Source organism: Setaria italica, chromosome I (assembly GCF_000263155.2).
Source record: "Setaria italica strain Yugu1 chromosome I, Setaria_italica_v2.0, whole genome shotgun sequence".
Classification (NCBI taxonomy): Eukaryota; Viridiplantae; Streptophyta; class Magnoliopsida; order Poales; family Poaceae; genus Setaria; species Setaria italica.
The window spans coordinates 6,349,556-6,365,807 of NC_028450.1; the positions used below are offsets into that span (position 1 = coordinate 6,349,556).

The following is a 16,252-nucleotide window of genomic DNA, read 5'->3' on the forward strand; positions in this document are numbered from 1 at the left end:
GCATGCAGATACGCCGGCAACCAATTGATCTCCCGCAAGCTTCTCGTGTCCACTTCGAATCGGAACTCGATGACTTGCTTCTCGTCGAGTAGATTGATTTTGAAGATGAGGTCCTTCAAGCTCACCCAATGATCTCGATGATCACCCCTACCTGGCGCACTAGATGTCGGTGTTTTATACTCGGCAACCTACCGAGGGATATCCCGAGGTAGTAGATTGTTTGGTGGGGAATTGTTGGACCTGAAACTCGAAGGTAAAAGCGAGGATACAAGACAAGGATTTATACAGGTTCGGACCACCAGAGTAGCGTAATACCCTACATCCTATTTGGGGTGTTGTAATTGCACCCTGCGCTTGGGCGTTGTTTGGTTTTAAGGATTTGGTCCTCTGTTGTGGTTCTGCCGATCTATGTACACCTACACTCCTTTATATACTCTAGGGAGCAAGATAACTAGTCGGTTGCAAGGAGAAGTTGTAGTAAGATTACATGGTATGAGTTGTAGTAGGATTATAGAATCTTAGTTGGAGTCTATCTTCTTCCTTCCTTCCTTGCGGTTACTGAGATCTATTCCTGACATGGGTCTAACAGTGGCACGAGATGTAGACGATGACTTTCTTCAATAGGTAAATACAGGATGTAGCAACAACATTGCAGCGAAAATACAGGAAATATAACTGTTATCGTGGACAAAAAGGTGCCACTATATTAGCAAATAAAATAAAGACCGGTTAAGGTAAACTTAATTATCATCCAATTTTAGTTTAGCAAAAGAAATCCACCTATTTGCAATTTGGCATCTGCGGGTGGCGTGTTAAGGTTGGCGCGACACCCACGGAAGGCGTCTCTGGAAGCATCCATCGACACGGGGGGAATTTCCGGGAACATGCATTGGCCCCACGTATGCTATCGCATTTCACGGCCTCGCGTCGTCATGGGCCCAACGGGAGACGATGAGGCCGGCGCGAAACTGACAGCGCGAGGAGCGGGGGCGGCGTCCCCAAAACCAACCTCGCGCCACCAGCGATGGCATTTCGGGCAACTCGCCGCTCTTAGGGGGTGAACACCCATGCTAAACTTTAGTACCTGTCACATCGGATGTTTGGATACTAATTAGGAGTATTAAATATAGTCTAATTACAAAACTAATTGCACAGATGGAGTCTAATTCGCGAGATGAATCTATTAAGCCTAATTAGTCCATGATTTGACAATGTGGTGCTACAGTAACCATTTGCTAATGATGGATTAATTAGCCTTAATAGATTCGTCTCGCGAATTAGACTCCATCTATGCAATTAGTTTTGTAATTAGCTCATGTTTAGTCCTTCTAATTAGCATCCGAATATCCGATGTGACCCTGTTAAAGTTTAGCACCTCGTATCCAAACACCCCTTAGTAATGGCAGCTGATTCGGATCCGCACCGACCTCTGGGCACGCAGCGCGGCAACACGTGGGCAACGCCACTCCAGGCACCGAACCTCCACCCCCCGTCCCACCGACTCGTAGGACCACACCCTCGTGGGCCAGCGGCGTCAGCGAGCCCACATGGATCAGGTTGAGCGGGACGGTGGCTCGCTCACCGTCGCGTGGCCGCCACCTACGGAGAAAGCCCCGTCCGCGTCAGCGTATCGGGATCCCCTGCAGCGGCCACGGGACGAGGTCCGCCGCTGCGGCCCGCACGCTTCGCGACCCCAGTGGCCACCGCCCACGCGCTGCTGGCGGCGCTGGGACCTGAGAAACGGAGGCGCGACGGTGGGCGCAGAGGATCCGGCGGGGAGGGGGGGAAATGGTGCTGCGCGCGCCCCTGCGACGGGGAGGGGACGGTCCGAGTCAGGTGACGCACTTGGCCGCGCCGGCGGCGTTGTCCGCTTGCGGCCGCGCCGCACGCCCCACCACCCTTCCTGCCCCGAATCCCCCCTTTGTTTATTGGTTAAGTTCCTTTCGCGCCCACACTGTGTGTCTGTGTTGGCGTGTCGATGACTCTGCGCATAAAAGGCTGGATCCAACTCGACGTCTGCCAGAGATGGGGACTTGGGGAGGACAGGGCAAATTTCCGCTCTACCTTTCTACGTAGTTTGGATTTGGGCTTTTGAAAATACAGAACTAGCTTTATATTCAAAAGATGCAGAACTAGCGCTGTGAGTGCACGAACGTTCCGGATTCTGTGAGCTTAGTGTAGTGTAAAGCTTTGTACTAATATCTAGAAAAAGAAAGGGATCTTTTTTATGCTGCGTTTTGTTTCTCCTTTCTTATTTTTAGAGACTAAACTCTCCTTTAGTTAGGACTAAAGTTTAGTCCTCCTATTTGGTTGTATGGACTAAAGAGCATTAAATAACTTGAACAATGACCTCAGTATCCCTAATCAATACTGCCCCTGCCCTTTTCCCTCCCCAGCTGCTGCTCCTTCCTCCCGAGCGCCACCGCATCCTTCTCCCTGTTCCTTTCTTCTTCCGCACGAGCAGGCCCTAGCCTCCCTGCACCACACGAGTCTCTGCGCCGCCTCACGCCTGTTCGCTCGTTGCCTGGCCTCCTCCTATGCTGCACCCTGCCTCCTACCTGTGCCGCTTGGCCCTGGCCCGTTCACCCACCACTGCCTGCCTCCTGCACCACCCGCGCCTGGCCGCGCGCCTCGCCGCTCCCACTCCTGGCCAGCTCCTAGCCACGCTCGCCTCCACCTCCGCGGTCTGTAGCACTAGCAAGAAAGAAGAAGAGGGAGCGAGCAGAGGAGAGATGGAGCCGGGGAAAGAGGACGACGCCAGACCGGAGCTGCTGCCGCGGACGACGACGCCGACAACCGCAAGACGAATCCGGGGGGGGGGGGAGGAGGAGCGGGGGCACGACAGTGGAGGCGTGGGGAGGAGCGGGGACGTCGGCGGGAGCAGTGGGTGCGGCAACGGGGAGGATAGAGGGTGCGACGGCGGTGGGGAATGGAATGGGAGGCAGAAACGGATCAGGACAGGCATGTGCGGAGGGGTGCGGGGGGAGGGGTCACGAACATGTCATAAATGAGGGCAGGGGTGTCCAGGGTACACTTTAGTCCCCATAAGTAACCCCTTGATAACTTATGATTAAAGTTTAGGACTAAAATTTAATCCCCGTAAGCAAGTCTGTTTAGCACTTTAGAGATTACAAGAGATTAAACTTTAATTCCTAAAGTTTAGTAAGGTGAAACTAAACAGACCTTGATACCTCAACCTTTAATTAGAGCCTTTCAAGTAGAAGCTGTAGTAAACGGGACAGAATTGAGACAGGAGGGAACAAGCGTGTGGCAAGAAAAACTAGTGGGTGAATAGATTTGGCTATCTTTCTTTCATTTTTTTTAAAAAAAATGGGTCAGCATGAATATGTCGGGCTCGCAGTTCCTAAAGGCGTAAAAAGGATCGACGTGCAAAGTGGGTGGTGGAGTTTTCCCTTGCTGGGCTCCTGCTTACACCATTACGCAGGCCCACAAAGGATGTGCCGGTGTGGTGAATTCTGTGGTCTAATTTGATTGAACCTGAAAGTGAAAAAGGAGCATGGGACACAGACTGTTTTTCATCCGTCACGAGATGGCAAAGTTGGCAACAACGCCCGACGTTCTCTAGGCTTCATTCTTCACACGCAACTTATAAAAATACACAACATGGTGATACAAGTAAGATGCTTATGGAAATATAATTCATCCCATCAATGCTGTACAAAACATGATGGTTAGTAATTTGATAATATTATTTTCTTTTTCCCTCCTGAAAATATTTAAGGATATTGTTAAAGTAGTATTTTTCAATTGTTCACACACAACTTGCCCAAATTCTGAACAAAACTATTGTCAAATGAGTAGCAACAATTTCACCAACTATTTCAATACGTATAAAGTGTTAAAGCGTTGGGTTTCTTATATCCATATTATTCCACTATGGGATTAACTGCATGAACCTTTTCTGGTACATGTAGCATCATGTATCTCCTTTTCGTATGGTTTCATGGGAAGTCTCCATAGTGGACATGATGATAATAAGGTAATCTTTGTTAGATCAATGGACAATACTACTCTAGATCTTTATAGAATTAATTCTTTGAGCTAGTATGGTATAAATTCTTTGGAATACTTTATGCAATGATCCACCAGAGCATATACTTTTTATGAGGGCTAGCTTATATGTGCTATTTTAATTGAATGACTAGTTGAACCTAGCATTCCTGTTGCATATAGTTCAACTGAATGAGTCGTTTTGCCATTTGTTTCGTGTTGCATTCTTCATCCTTTTCATGAATGCACAGTAGAATTGCACAACATTATAGTAACAAAATTGTTTCGTTTTATCTTGTGTTGCCCATCAGTTCGTGTTGCATACAATTTAATTGAATGAGTTATTTTGCCATTTGTTTCGTGTTACATTCTTCATTCTTTTCTTGAACACACAAGAGAACTGCGCAACATTATTGTAAGAATAAAATGGTTTGATTTCATTTTGTGTTGCATACAACTCAAGTGCTTTTCATATTAATTATTTTGTTTCATTCAACATTCAAATAATAGCAAATATATTTTTTTTAACTTATTGTTTCAAGTGATAAAATTTGATATTTCATTTTCTTGGAAGGTCATATCCATCAATTGATATGGGTTCCAAAACAAAACATTCTTTGGTAGAACTTCCATGCCAGGCAATGAATTTACTGAGCCTGCAACATATGATAGCTGTAATGGCTTCTCTTAATCTCATCATCATTAACCTCATAAGTGAATTGATTTGTCTTTGTAGTTCTATTATATATGGTATTAATTTCTATTTGCAAAATCATGTGAAAAGTTTAACATATTAAGTTATGTACATATTGTGTGTAATTTACAATATTGATCTGATGAATTGTTCTACTCTACCTTTTATTCTTATTGAGTTTCATTACATATAGAAATAAATGATGAAAATCATGTTTTCTTCCGGATATTCGTTCTTCTTGATGCAAAGAAAATTCTTGAGCATGCAAGTGAAGCACATTGTACCATACTCATGATTTTGCTTGCCAATGGTCATAAATCAAGACTTAGAGTGAGATAGTAATGTTGGGAGATGTGATAGAATTTGATCCAATCGATGATACACTCCTCATATATTTGATCCATCTAATAATATAACCTACACTTATTGTGTTGCAAGTCGGTATGAAATTATCATATATAAAATTAGTACCTTCTGCTCATACATTTAACCGTTGAGGGTACTAGTGTTATCATAGTTACTTTTAACTGACATTGGTAAATACCACTAAAAACTTGTGCAATAAAATTGACAAAAGAGAAAAAAATATCCATGTTTGACAACTTGCCGACCTTTCCTTCATGTTAATTATGCTTTGTAACTGGATAGTCACAACAGAATATCATCATCAAGAAATAAAGATTCAAGTTTAAACATCCAATGTACTCGGATTCATATAAATATATTACATCTATGAAGCACTTATTATTTGGATATCTATGTGAGAACTAAACTCCTCAAATAAGCTCTTACAATATACAAATGTGTACCTCAAATGAACCATGAATATCTAACTATGGTACTTATTATTTTTTCGACACCAAAAGCATCTTTCTAGAACTTCAGAGAAGAACATGATGTAATAAAAAGTTCTTGAAGCATGGTATCACTTGAGATAGGGTATTAAATTTCTTTACTAATCACTTCCTCTTTATACAGAAAAGAGTGAGTGTACTCAAAGGAACTTGGCAAGAAGCAATATCTCATTTTTTTCTTACTCTCTTTTATTCATTTCATAATTACTCCCTCCATTCCAAATTATTTTCCATTTTGTCTTTTCTAGATAGATAATTTTTACTATTTATCTAGACATAATGTACACCTAGAAAAGCAAAAAAATCATGTATCTAGAAAAGCAAAATGTTCTACAATTTGAAATAGAGGGAGTAAGAAGTATTATAGAAACTACCCTATACTCCCTCCTTCCCAAAAAAAAGTCATTCTAAGTTTATTTTATTCAAACTCTCTTAACTTTGATCAAATTTATAGAGAAAAGTAACAATGTTTATGACTCAAATAGTTATATTATGAAGATATATCTCATGATGAATCTAATAACACTTATTTCGTACTATAAATATTTGTAGCTTTTTTGTATAAACATGGTCAATTTAAAAGAAATTATAAACATGGTCAAATTTAAAAAAAATTGACTTAGGATAAACCTAGAATGACTTATTTTTTTGGATAGATGGAGTATGAGCACATTTGGTTTGGAGCCTATGCTTGCCAAACCAATTTTTTTGGCTTGCCCATAATATTTGGCTTCTATTTGCTTCACGACCAATGATTGGCCTGCCAATATGCGCCAAAGTAAAATCAACATGCATCGCGGGTGGATCTGGGCGGGCAAAACACTCGCCCCTGAACTGGCAGCCAACAGCCGGAAGGAAGAGATATGTGGCAAGTTGCTAGAGGCCGCATGGCAACCAATGTTGCTAGATGAGTTAGGTTCATGTGCTAATATCTCACAAATGACTCTTCTAATCTTGAATCAGTTTGTATATTAATATCCCTGGCAATTAAATCTACAAAACAAGAGTTCACTTGACTATATTTTGAGCTATAAAAAAATAATAACATGTAGGTCCCACATGTCATATTAAGAAGTTAAATTGGATTGGCAAAATTTGGTAAGGCTACAATCCAAACACAACATTGCCAACGATTTGGTAATACCCATGATTTGGTCATGACCAAAATTTGGTAGGGCTAGATGGGGCACAAACCAAACATACCGTATGTTCGTGTCGTTTAAATGATCTGTTCTATCTCCATACCCGGTGCTAATTGGGAGCAACTTGGCAACATTATGGAGTCAGTAAGATGATTGGAGCTATATTTGTGGCAAAAAATTCTTGAAAGTTGAGATTTCTAAAAGTAAGATGACTGGAGCTATATTTGTGGTAAAAAAAATTACATTCTTGGTCAGTTGAGATAAGAGGGGAAAATATCTTTTGAGGCTAATAGTTGCAAGCACTTAGGATTACAAATTTATCTAGTTCGTGATATTTGACATATTTTATATCTATATTGCAGCTTAGCTGTTTTATATAACACATCACCTAGAGAAAACTATATTTTGTCATCTTTGCTAAATAAAAAAGATAGCTAAGTTATGCATGTGTCAAACGATCACAAAGCTAAATCAGGATATTCCAATACTGCTCTTGCTGGTCTCAAATAAGGAGCCTGGCCTTACCACTAAGGTTTTTGTTGCCTTTTTAGAGAATCTATTGAGACTCGGATCTTTGATGTCCTCAAGTTTTGTAACAATGCTCGTTGTTTGCAATATTCGTGCTTGAATAAGCAAAGAAGGCCTCTCTCTCTGTCTCTCTCTCTCTCTTCCTTTTCAATTCGTTGTGGCTAGTAAACATCACGCACAACTATGATGATTGGCCATCTTTATGTAAAACCATGGTGATACATATGAGCTACTTATGTAAATATAATTCAAACGGTCAATGCTAATAATAGCCTGCCATCTTCCTTATGCAATTACATAGTTAAGCTATGCTACGCCGTACAATTTTTTGGTAGTTTGTTGCATGTAACTTATCGACTACAGGGTGCAGGAAATTTAGGGCAACACTCAGTTGATGCTATCTAAGCTTCCAAGCTCTCCCTCCATGCATATTCAATGATTTAATCCTGCCAAAAACCATGACAATAATCAGAATCATTTTCCCCTTGTCACTCCATCTTCCTACAAACCCATATGAAGCATCCTTGCAGTGTATATTATGATTTAGTAACCTCTGACAGCTATAACCAAGTGAGAAACCCACGTTTCCATATGCGCTACGGCAATCAACATCTAGTTAGTAATAGTAATCATGAGCTCCTAATCATAGAGTTAATTTAGAGACTTGCCTGATAACTTCAAATGTTATGCTGAAAATATTGAAATTGAGTGGATCAGTGGCCATTGCTTCTTTCTCAGTAATGCAAATTAGCAGCACAAAGATAGCCAAATAAGATAGCTGCGAGAGGATCCAATTCTCACACCTACTTCTCCTTTTATATTTCATCCCCTCATTAGAATCCTGATCATTATCTTTAGGTAAAAAAGAGGTGTAACTAGGGAGATACCTGCAACAAGTTGGTGTAAATATGGAGTAACTGCACAACTAAAAAAATGATCATAACTTATAAATGACATGACCATGTGATATGTAGGTTAAATTCCTACTATATGAGATCTAGATTTTAGTTTAATTATGGTATATTCGGAGGTTGGTGAATATAGTAAATAAGAACCACTACTGGGCTACTTCCGTATATTAATATGTTTGTAAATGAGAACTTGGTTACAATTTTTATGTTTGCAGGGGCTCTGTTAAGTAATGAACTTACATCATGATGGTGTATAACACTAGTATTGATGAAGATAGGCTCGAGAGATCAACAATATTTTCACCAGCATGCCTTGCATTGACTGACTGAAACAGAGCACCCACTATCTTTTGGTAGCTGTTCATTTCCTGCAAAGCATTCGAGTTCCATTCCAAAGAGCAAAACAATATGGTTTGCATGATAATGAACACGATAACTGTTACCATCAAATAAACACACTCCCTGCCATTCATAAGGTGTTTGTATCCAACTGCCTTTGGATGTTGAAGAATGAAATGGTATTCTTTTTTTGTAGTAATCTTCTCAAGTGACCACATCATAAATCTCAAGCATGGGGCAAATAATGTATTTCCTAATAGAATCTTTGGAATAAGTAGTAGTAACAAGATGGTGTTCTTTTGAAATATGACCATGTTCTCATTTACTGGAGTAAAGCCACAATTGCCAATTGAAGAGATGGCTGTAAATATAGAGAATATGACATACCCAATGTCCTTTCTCTTTAGAACTTCTTGTGCATCTGGTACGAGGATAAGGTAAAGGTAAATAGCTAGTGAGCCGCCTAAATTTGTCACAAGAAGATAGACCATCAATGCATAACCTAATGATTTCATTGTCTCGTGATCAACACGATCTTTGTCTTCCAAGCGGAGTTCGGAAATTGGCACCATAACTTTGGTTCCCTGGGTGCTGTTTGGACCAGGGTTTTCAGAACTAGCAGATTCAACATCAGCATAAAATGAGTAACCTGTTTTGTTGACGGATCCTTTTGCATCAAATTTGGCCTTCATGAAGTAAAGACCAAGCATTGAAGTGAATACCTCTCCACCAATTAGCATTAAAATAGTCAACATCCAAAGTTGACTATTTGAGAAATCCTCCATTTCAACTGTAGCCATGCTTGAGACAGTGGATGCAGATATAGAAGTAAATAATAAATCTAAGTATTTAAGAGCATGTGGATTTTCTTGTGGCTTGAGGATCTTGAGAGCTGCATATCCACCAAATGAAATTGATGTAAAATATATGATTTGGACAAAGAGTGGATTACTTCGACGGATGAACTGGTAGGAGTATTTCATGGTCTGTTGTGCTAATTTTGGAAAAGAAAGCAACTTGCTGGCTAAAAATGCAGAATATATTCTGAGTCTTTTTAGGGACACCAAAAGACTACGAACCATCTGTATGGGTTGTGTGTGGAGCTAAGCAGAATGCTTTAAGAGGGCTCTTGGGTGATGAGCGTACATTTATATAGAAACACATCCGCTTTTAATGTTCACATATGCTGTTTTGATACGTAGACTCTATTTCAAACTTCTCGGGATAAGATGTGGGCCATGATGACTGAAGAATCATGACCACTTCAAAAATTCTGGATAGCTTGTTAGTGTGTATTATAAGGTAACATGCCAAGAGATTATATTCTCTATAGGATTTTTGACAATATATGTTCACACACTAAAAAGCTTATGTTTTGTACCTGCAGTACATGCTTCATATGACACATGCTTTCTTCTCCCGTTCCAAACCATGTTCTTTATTTAAGCATCTATGTATGTTCATCTTTATGACCAAGCTATATGATGTGTATCGTTATGATAAATATACATTTTAGTGTTTCATATGAAACATTTAGGACTTCAATGTAAATACCATTTTTTTTCATTCTCATCACTAAATTTGTTTTTACACATATACAATTTTACCATCGTTGTACAAATACCATTTATGGCAACTTTGATAAGTTATTTGTTGAGATGATTAATGTCAAGTACCTTTTAACTAAACTCTTGAGACCACCAGATGGGAAGGCTCAGTAGATGCTATGCCATTTGTTGTGGATGCGGTTGATATTTCCTTTCTATTAGGGGGAGGGTAGATTATGAAACATGATGGTTAGTAATTTAATAATTTTATGTGCGCTCCCCCCCCAAATGAAAATAAGGATACTTATTTTTTTCCATTTTTTGCACACAGCTTGCCCAAATTTTGATCAAAACTATTGACAAATGATTAGTAGTAAGAATTTCACCAACTATTTCAATACATATAAAGTATTAAACATTTGGGTTCATATATCTATATGACTACATTATGGGATTGCCTGCACGAATCATCTCTGATACATGAAGCAACATGTACTTTCCTTTCATATGGTTCCATGGGCAGTCTCCATAGTGGCCATGATGATAATAAGGTAATCTTTACTTTTGTTAGAACAATGGAAAAGACTGCTCTAGATCTTTAGTAGAATTAATTCTTTGATCTTGATATGGTATAGATTCTTTGGAATACTTTATGTGGCTGGTCCACCAGAGCATATACTTTTTATGAGGGCTAGGTTAAATATGCTATTTATTTTAATGAATGGTTGTACCTATCATTTTGTGTTGCATACAATTCAATTGAGTGAGTGATTTGTTGTTTGTTTCATTTTTCATTCTTCATTTATTTCTCGGATACGTTGGAGAACCGCACATCATTATATTAAGAAAAAATGGTTGGTTTTATTTTGTGCTGCATATAACTTATGTAATTTGCTCATCGGTTGATTTGTTTCATTTAACATTCAAATCATAGAAAATGGATGTTTTTCTTTGAATTCATTGCTTTAGGTCATAAACTTTGACATTTTGATTTTATGAGAGAGCCATATCCATCGGTTGATACGTTCAAAAAAAATCTATTGGTGGATATTTTATCCTTGATGATGAATTGATAGCTATAATGGTTCCCATTCATCTAATCATTAACCTCATAAGTAAATTGATGTGTCTTCATAGTTCTGTTATGGTATTAATTTCTGTTTACCGCAAGCGCGTAGAACAATTTAATGTATCAGAATATGCACATATTGTGTGTAATTTATTATATTGACCACGTGAGCTATTTTACTCTATTTTTTTTTTCTAAATTTTGCTGAATTTCATTTTTTTGCAGAAGTAAATGATAAAAATTTGGATTTGTTTCAGATATTTGTCGTCCATAATGCAAAGAAAATTTCTGAGCATAGAAATGAATAATTTCATACCATACTATGCTCTTCTGTTGGTACTAAGCTTTTACTTGCCTATGGACATAGGTCAAGATTCATGGCAAGACAGTAACATTGGGAGGTGTGATATAATTTGATTCAGTAGATGGTACACTGCTCATATATTGAATCCATCTAATAGTATAACCTACACTTATTTTGTTGCGAGTCGATATCAGAGTAGTCTATCTAAATTTAGTAACCTTCTGCCAAGACATTTAACCGTTTAGGGCACCATTGTTATCATAGCTACTTTTATTTGATACTGTGCATGGTAAACTAGTAAACACCTTTGAAACCTGGGCAAAAATATTGAAGATCGAGAAAAATATTTATGTTTGAGAATTGCATATCTTTCTTTCATGCCAATCATGTTTTGTAAGTGGATAGTCGCAATAGTCGCAATAGTTATTTTGATAGATTGAGAACTGTGCTTCTCAAATGAGCTCCTACACTATATAAATTTGTGCAGCTTGAAACTTTGCTTAGAAAAATCACTTTATCAATTTGCCATGCTGTAGGAAACTTTAATTGAGAACGGGGAATATATAACTGAGGTAGTTAACCATTTTTCAAGCACCAATACTATCTTTCTAGAACTTCAACGATGAACATGAGATAATACAAAGTTCTCAAAGCATGGTATCAGTTGAAACATGGTATTAAATTTCTTTGCTAATCACTTCCATTTCGTACAGAGGGAGCACACTCAAAAGAACTTAGCATCGAGTAGTATCTCAAAATTTTCTTCCTCCCTTTTATTTATGTCATAATTAAGAAGCATTTTAGAAACTACCCTATATGTTCGATTCGTTTAAATGGTATGTTTCATCTCTATACTCTTTGCTAGTTGGGGAGCAGCTTGGTGACATTATGGGCCAGTGGACTACGCCGCTGCAACACTTGGTGAGTAGGCCATCGGGGCAGTGTGCGGTGACACTGAACAGTCACTAGCTCTATGCACTTCAGATCTGCAGTTCTCAGGACGGTCATCCATTAGCATCTGGTGGCATCGACACTCTGAGCTGCAGAAGGCATTCTCTCCCCTACCATTTGAGGTCAAGAACAAATATGTAATCAGTATTTAAGGAACTGATATTTTCAACCGCTGCTTGTGATAAAAAATCTTGAGACTTGAGATTTCTAAAATATAACTGGGGCTACATTTGTGGCAAAATTACAATTTACATTCTTGTTGAGTTGAGCTAAGAGGGGAAAATATATTTTCAGGCTAACAGCTGAGGATTACAAATTTATCTGGTTTGCTAGATTAATACAAATTTGATACTTGTGTTGCAGCTTGGCTGTCTTATATAACACACCACCTAGATAGAACTATATTTTTTCATCTTTGCTAACTGAAAAGGGACAGTTTTAAATTAAAAAAACTGCACCACAACCCATTGCCCTCGTTGTATATGGTTATTCCATTTTCAACACTTCATATCTAACTAACTTATTTTTTTTTGTCGGTAATATCTAACTAACTTAATTACGATACTACTACCTCCAGTAGTCATGATTACATGATGTTTTAGTTTGTCCAAAACGTCATGGATTCATGACTGAATGCATAGTACTCAACAGTTAAAAGGTCGATCGCACACCTTATCCATAGAAGCAATAAACAACAGATTTTTAGAGCTCCTTTTCCCTAAAAGTAATACTGAGTTCTAAGAGCTAATGAGTGCTAAACTACTCGTAAGTTTTAAGAAATAATAGATGGGCACTTATTTGTGTTCTCGTTACGGTAATGCCTTGTTCTTGTAAGACTAATTAACGGAACTGCACTCACCTGTACATGTAGATGTCCAGCCCATCAAGCCTCTTGTCACACAGGTAGCATCGGCTCAGGAAGTCGGCCCTCTCCGCAGGCACCTCATCATCGGCTTTCACAAGCCAGCCGCCGCCGCCGCTGTCGCCGAACCCGAAGTAAACACGCTTGCGGACGCTGCCGCCGCCGGCGCCGGCCACGTGCGTGATGACACAAGTGTAGCTCTCGGACAGCTCGTCTTCCTCGCGCGCACGGCGCCTGGCCGCGGGGCCGATGGCGATCGGCTCGGCTCCGGCCAGACAGGGTCGGCTCATGTCTGCAACGATGCCGAGCCCGACCCCGCCGGCGTCGAAGCTCCGCCTCGGCCTGGGCTCCGGGGAGGTGGCCCCGAGGAAGACGGAGAGGAGGTTGGCCAAGGACGAGGAAGCCGTCGTCAGCTTGGCGACGGAGCTCCGTCGAGCCGGCGAGACCTTCGGCTCCTCGGTTGCCGGCTCATGAGACCACATCATTCTCTTGCCAAATCAAGCGTGTCGATGAGAGAGAGAGAGAGAGAGAGAGAGAGGGAGGGAGAGGTTCTTCACTCCCTCGTCTCTGCTCTCCACTCCCCTCTCTTGAAAGAACACTAATATCGGTGAGGCCTAGAGAGCTAGAGAGAGAGGTGGTGGTGGTGATGGTGGGAAGATTATAAAGAGGGAAATGGGGAAGTGGGGGAGTTAGGAAATGGAATTATGAGAGATTAGTAATAGTAGTGGGTTTCGCATGTGGGAGCTAGCTCATCTCTTCATAATTGCAGAATATTCCGTAACATTTTTCTAATCCAATGATATCAGGGCTTGTCCTTCTTTAATACTTTGGAGAATTTTTATAAAGATGCTAAATGGTTAAAAAATGAGCAGTTGATCGTTGTCTCTTTGTTAGCCAGGGAACATAATTCTGCATATCGACAAATGTTTGTGTGACTTTTTAAATAGATGTACCATTTGTAAGAATTCTGTGGCTGTAGTGTGCATATATGGATCGGATGGCTAAATGTGATGTGCAAGAAAGTGTTATGCTTCATAGCCTGTTTGTTGAGCCTTTGCTACCAAGCTCAATTATACATCCAAACATGCTTTTAGGCCGTTCCTCTGAACTTTTGTCTGGTTGCATGTTTGTGGAATGAAGACTACAGTACTTGTTCCATCTTTGTCTTATTGTTAGCCACTTAGCATCAAGTGAACAAACTTGAAGTGCACAAAGAAAAAGTAAGTCCCCAATCGCCTCTCGTTTAGTTTATGGGTTTGAAACAAAATGACGATCACTCTTTTCCTTGGTGCTCTACCTCTAGCGCCGTACTATTACTTTGTTCTTTAGATAAAGGACTGGTAAACTTTCTGAAAGCACTTGGTGAAATTAAGAAACGATATCTTCTTGCGATCGATCCAATGTGGACGTGTCTCAATATCTGTGTCAGGATCGTCATGAAAAGAATAGAGGCAAATTTAAATTCACGTCACTTGAAGGTGCTATCATGAACCAGGCAGCTGAGAAAAAGTATGGCTGTATCCATAACCGGAACCCAATGCTTAAGGTCCCCATTATCATGATATATATGCCAATATGCACTCAAGACCAAAGGCCACTACAAAATATAAAATATTTCCTAGTATTCTTTTTTACTTTTCTTCCATATGGTCGACATGATCTTCCTCAAGTGGGCAATGCTTTTTTGTTTGGGAAAATTGTTGGTTGGTGATTCTTTGTTGCTAATTTATTTTATAAAAAACCCTTAAACATTTAAACAATCTTAAAAGGATCAATAAATATCGGCTATTCGAAAATAAACTTAGGATATATTTCATTGATCTTGTAGGATATATTTTTCACCAAAATCTGGTCAAACTTTTGAAACCGACTATTGAAAGTTTTTAAAACATTATTACCTTTTAAAAGTACTTTAGTTCTATAATTTCACACTTATTAAATATTATACAAGAGAAATTTTAGAATGATTGGAAAAAATGAGAGCCGTCCATCCCGAAAAATCTAACGGTTGAAATAAAGGAAGTACATTGAAATACCTAAAGAGAAGTACCAAATTGATAGTACCGAGTATAAAAATTAGTCCTTAAATTTATTTTTTCCAATCAAACGGTGAAAATAAAGGAAGTATCTTGAAGTACCAACAAGTACCGATGGGTACTCTTAAACCAATGTAAAAGAGCTTTCTAATAGAAAAAATATTGATCAAAATTTAAGCTCCAAGATCATGAAAAAAAACATAAACGGCTTCAAGTATTTATGGCTAGTGGGAGTACTACTTATTGGTGGCGATACAAATAGCCACCTCTATACCTTTTAAAAACCATCTGCCGTCGTCTGTCACGAACTTCTCATGGCCGGCACACCTAACAGATTAACATACGCCCATATCGTGCGTGTCCAATAAGCTTGAAGATCTATGGTTGAGAAAGGTTTCCTGTGACGCAGGTCACTGTGAACCAACCATCAATGGCGACCTCCCTTTTCCCTGTCGACCAGACAAGGTACACGACGTCGACAGTCACGTATGTGCACGCTTTTGCCTCTTGGCGCCAAAGATATCTTAGCTAAAATAGAATCACGAACAAATAAAGCGATGGCGCCCAGGGCTCAACCTTAGGCTTTGACTAGTAGTGCAGCTATTTGTATATTTATAAAATCGAACTAAGTATATATTATTTATAAAATTGAACTAAGTAGATATTGGTGTATATCTAGAGTTATAGTTTACACCGTGGCTATATGTCGCATACGCGACAAAATAGCCGCGTGTCACCTTCTAGCGCCCTCGTCAGGGCGGCTCGGTGCGGCGGCGGCCCCGTCGACGAGCACCCAGGTTAGGGTTTCGGGTTTTGGGGATTCGGGGCTGTCAGGGGAGGTTCATGACCGGCGACCTTAGAGAAGGGGTGGGGGGTGGGGGGGGGGGGGCCCAGGGAGGTTCCGCGATTGTGTGTGAGTTTGTGTGTGGCTTTGTGTGGTGGCATGTGTACAAGTGGAGGGCTAGGGACCAAATCGGGGTGTGCCTGCAGCTGCTAGAGACGGT

At 40.0% G+C, this 16,252-nt stretch overlaps 2 protein-coding genes across 2 annotated transcripts; both read right to left on the minus strand.

The window, feature by feature from the left end:
* Positions 1-7,400: 7,400 nt before the first annotated feature.
* LOC101780562 (probable cation transporter HKT6) lies at positions 7,401-9,811 on the minus strand. The gene is made up of 3 exons (XM_004951687.4): positions 8,381-9,811; positions 7,898-8,116; positions 7,401-7,675 (listed from the first exon to the last, which is right to left on the minus strand). The coding sequence occupies exons 1-3, from the start codon at positions 9,559-9,561 to the stop codon at positions 7,627-7,629; spliced, it is 1,449 nt and encodes a 482-aa protein (XP_004951744.1). The 5' UTR covers positions 9,562-9,811; the 3' UTR covers positions 7,401-7,626.
* A 2,222-nt stretch (positions 9,812-12,033) lies between these two features.
* Positions 12,034-13,864, minus strand: LOC101780165. Its single transcript, XM_004951685.4, has 2 exons — positions 13,210-13,864; positions 12,034-12,460 (listed from the first exon to the last, which is right to left on the minus strand). Exons 1-2 carry the CDS (start codon positions 13,695-13,697, stop codon positions 12,301-12,303), a joined length of 648 nt encoding a protein of 215 aa, XP_004951742.1. The 5' UTR covers positions 13,698-13,864; the 3' UTR covers positions 12,034-12,300.
* Positions 13,865-16,252: the final 2,388 nt, after the last annotated feature.